The sequence below is a fragment of the Sander vitreus genome, unplaced genomic scaffold (genome assembly GCF_031162955.1).
Source record: "Sander vitreus isolate 19-12246 unplaced genomic scaffold, sanVit1 ctg392_0, whole genome shotgun sequence".
Lineage (NCBI taxonomy): Eukaryota > Metazoa > Chordata > Actinopteri > Perciformes > Percidae > Sander > Sander vitreus.
In genome coordinates this window covers 77,501-80,843 of record NW_027595517.1, presented here as the reverse complement: position 1 = coordinate 80,843, position 3,343 = coordinate 77,501, and the positions used below count along the sequence as shown (strand labels likewise).

Sequence of the window (3,343 nt, the reverse complement as noted above, 5' to 3'; positions counted from 1 at the left end):
GGCTCTAGGTCTAGTGACCCCCTGGGGGGGGCTTGTGCTCCAGAGCAGCATTAAGGACTGAGCGAGAGCTTAACGGCTGTAGTTCCAGACTCTGACATTAGATGACCTAAGTCAGCCATCTACACTGTGTTCTGCTGTTATCCAACGCTGGCAGGATCCAAGTCCCGCCCCCACACCCGCCGAGCCAATCAGGAGTCCCTCCCAGCTGTCAATCATGAGGCTTCAGAAACCATCCCTGGGACTCTTATTTGAACGTGTTCTTTGTTTTGGTTTTTTTTTTTGTTTTTTTTAGTTTTTTGCTCATGTCCCATATTGGGAAGTGTTGGAAGACAGGGCGGTCTGTCGCCATGACGACAGTGACCATGACGCTGAATAAAACACGACACGGAGACGAGTTGACTTTCAGCTTTTATAGACATTTGAGTTAATAGATTTATAGAATATAAACAAGCTTCTTCCCCTCAAACATCCGTCGCCCGGTACACAAATAAATAATCTGACCTTTGGCACGCTCACCACGTTACCATGGTAACTCCCCCTCCTCCCCCCCCCCACAGCGTGTGTGTGTGTGTGTGTGTGTGTGTGTGCACTAACACTCAGAACTACATTACCCATCAGCGCCTGCTTTCACCTGCTTCATCGTCTGATGTTATAAAACAGTGACGCCCCGAAAAAAACAGTCCCACACATGCATCGTTACCATGGTTACCAAACATTATATAAAAAGGGGCAACACCCCTCCACCCCCCCGCCCACCTTTCCCAAAAAACAGATATGTTTGTTCATTCACACAGCGACCAATCAGATCTCGTTAAAGGACCAGTCTGCTGACCATGTTCCAAAACTAACCAATCAGTTAGAGTCACTAAGAGTTCTGTTGTTGCTGCTGACAGACTCAGATTATTATTGTAAGAGTCTGACAACATTATGGGATGGATCCCTACAGAGATAGACCTTTTAGTTAAAGAGGAAGATCCTTTTAGTTTAACATGAAACAGCCCCGAAATCACCATCACCAAACCCACCAGACTCCATGTAAATAATCAGGATTTTTAGCGTGTATAGAGCCAGCATATTTCAAAGTCCTGATTATTTACATGGAGTCTGGTGGAGATATGCTGGCTCTATACACGCTAAAAGTCCTGATTATTTACATGGAGTCTGGTTCAACGGTCTCGTTAAATACTGGACCAAGGATTTCTGTTTATAACAGTCACTTGGACACCAATGCATTGTTGAAAAATACCCAAATTAGCCTTTAACTTGACGCAACACCCATATTAACTAATTATTTAAGTTTTGGACAACAGATCTCCTGATTTAAAGTTCTTGAACAACAAAAATCAACAATTGTTGAAAAACACACATGTTGAACAAGGATGATAACGATGTAGCTTCAGACAAAATGTTACTGTTTTGGGGCAAAAACTAAACTAGATCTGAATTAATAAAAAGTCATATTTTCCACCAGAAATACACAGCTGGCATCATCACGACCACAGACAACAACATGGAACAGAAAAACAGATGAATAAATATAACGTTGTTTCTTTAAATACACTGAAAAATGAACAGAGTTTGGTTGGTGGCTGATGGTTTGGAAAATGGTCAGAAAGCAGCGGGATGGTCCTTTAAAAAGCTGCAAAGCCTCATGGGAGTCTGAGTCCACCTGCACATTACTGCTGTTCACTCAGAGCAGCTGCAACGACTCTGATTGATATATCCGTTCACTGGCTTATAAAATGTTAATGGAGTCTTTTTGTGTCCGACCACCAGTTCAGTTTCCTGTCAGCTGGGCCGACCATGAGAGCCTTAAAGACTCACTGATTAAAAAAGGACAGAATTCTGAGCAGATCATTGGATAAAATAATCGTTGGTTGCAGCTGAAATCTGTAACAGGTGTCGCCTCTGACTCTCTCTCCCACACACACACACACACACACACACACACACACACACACACACACACACACACACACAGAGAGAGAGAGAGCGTCATAGCGGGACGTCCAGCAGCTTCTTGTGCAGGTACTGCTTCACCTCCTCGATGCCGTTCAGCTTCTCCAGCTCGTGGTACGGCAGCTGAGAGGGGACAAGAAACAACAGGGGCAAACTGTTAGCCTAGCTTAGCACAAAGACTGTGTGTCTGTCTGTGTGTGTGTGTCCCTGTGTGTCTGTGTGTCCCTGTGTGTCTGCCTGCCTGTGTGTGTGTCTCTGTGTGTGTGTGTGTGTCCCTGTGTGTCTGTGTGTGTGTCTGTGTGTGTCTGTGTGTGTGTCTGTGTGTGTGTCTGTGTGTGTGTGTGTGTGTGTGTGTCTGTGTGTGTGTGTGTGTGTGTCTGTGTGTGTGTCTGTGTGTGTATGTGTGTGTGTGTGTGTGTGTGTCTGCCTGTGTGTGTGTGTGTGTGTCTCTGTGTGTGTGTGTGTGTGTGTGTGTGTGTGTGTGTCTGCCTGCCTGTCTCTGTGTGTCTGTGTGTGTGTGTGCCTGCTCTGTCTCTGTGTGTGTGTGTGTGTGTGTGTGTGTGTGTGTGCGTAGTGTGTGCGTGACGTGTGTGTGTGTGTCTCTGTGTGTGTGTGTGTGTGTGTGTCTCTGTGTGTGTGTGTGTGTGTGTGTGTGTAAGTGACCTGCAGGATGATGTATCCCAGCAGCCTCAGGTGTCGGTCCCTCATGGCCCGAGAGCCGACCAGAACCTCAGAGTTGTGGCAGTAATGCCACTTATCGTTGACGGACATGATGAGCCTGCAGAGACACACACAGCAAGTCAACCACTCTGTTCACGTAGCACGCTGGACACATGGAGGCAGATGCAGATGGGTGTTTGACCCCCCAGGTGTACTAAGGATAGAGTTTGACCCCCCTCAGGTGTACTAAGGATAGAGTTTGACCCCTCAGGTGTACTAAGGATAGAGTTTGACCCCCCTCAGGTGTACTAAGGATAGAGTTTGACCCCTCAGGTGTACTAAGGATAGAGTTTGACCCCTCAGGTGTACTAAGGATAGAGTTTGACCCCCCCTCAGGTGTACTAAGGATAGAGTTTGACCCCCCTCAGGTGTACTAAGGATAGAGTTTGACCCCTCAGGTGTACTAAGGATAGAGTTTGACCCCCCAGGTGTACTAAGGATAGAGTTTGACCCCCCTCAGGTGTACTAAGGATAGAGTTTGACCCCCCTCAGGTGTACTAAGGATAGAGTTTGACCCCTCAGGTGTACTAAGGATAGAGTTTGACCCCTCTCAGGTGTACTAAGGATAGAGTTTGACCCCTCTCAGGTGTACTAAGGATAGAGTTTGACCCCTCTCAGGTGTACTAAGGATAGAGTTTGACCCCCCAGGTGTACTAAGGATAGA

At 46.6% G+C, this 3,343-nt stretch overlaps 1 protein-coding gene across 1 annotated transcript in view; it reads right to left on the bottom strand.

Annotated features, from left to right (window-relative positions):
• Positions 1-395: 395 nt before the first annotated feature.
• Positions 396-3,343, bottom strand: part of fastk (Fas-activated serine/threonine kinase) — a 19,465-nt gene continuing 16,517 nt past the window's right edge. The window contains exons 10-11 of the mRNA XM_078245143.1: positions 2,623-2,737; positions 396-2,082 (exon numbers count right to left, since the gene is read on the bottom strand). Coding sequence (XP_078101269.1) covers positions 1,996-2,082; positions 2,623-2,737 — 202 coding nt within the window. The 3' untranslated portion in view covers positions 396-1,995. The remainder of the gene's footprint in view (positions 2,083-2,622; positions 2,738-3,343) is intronic.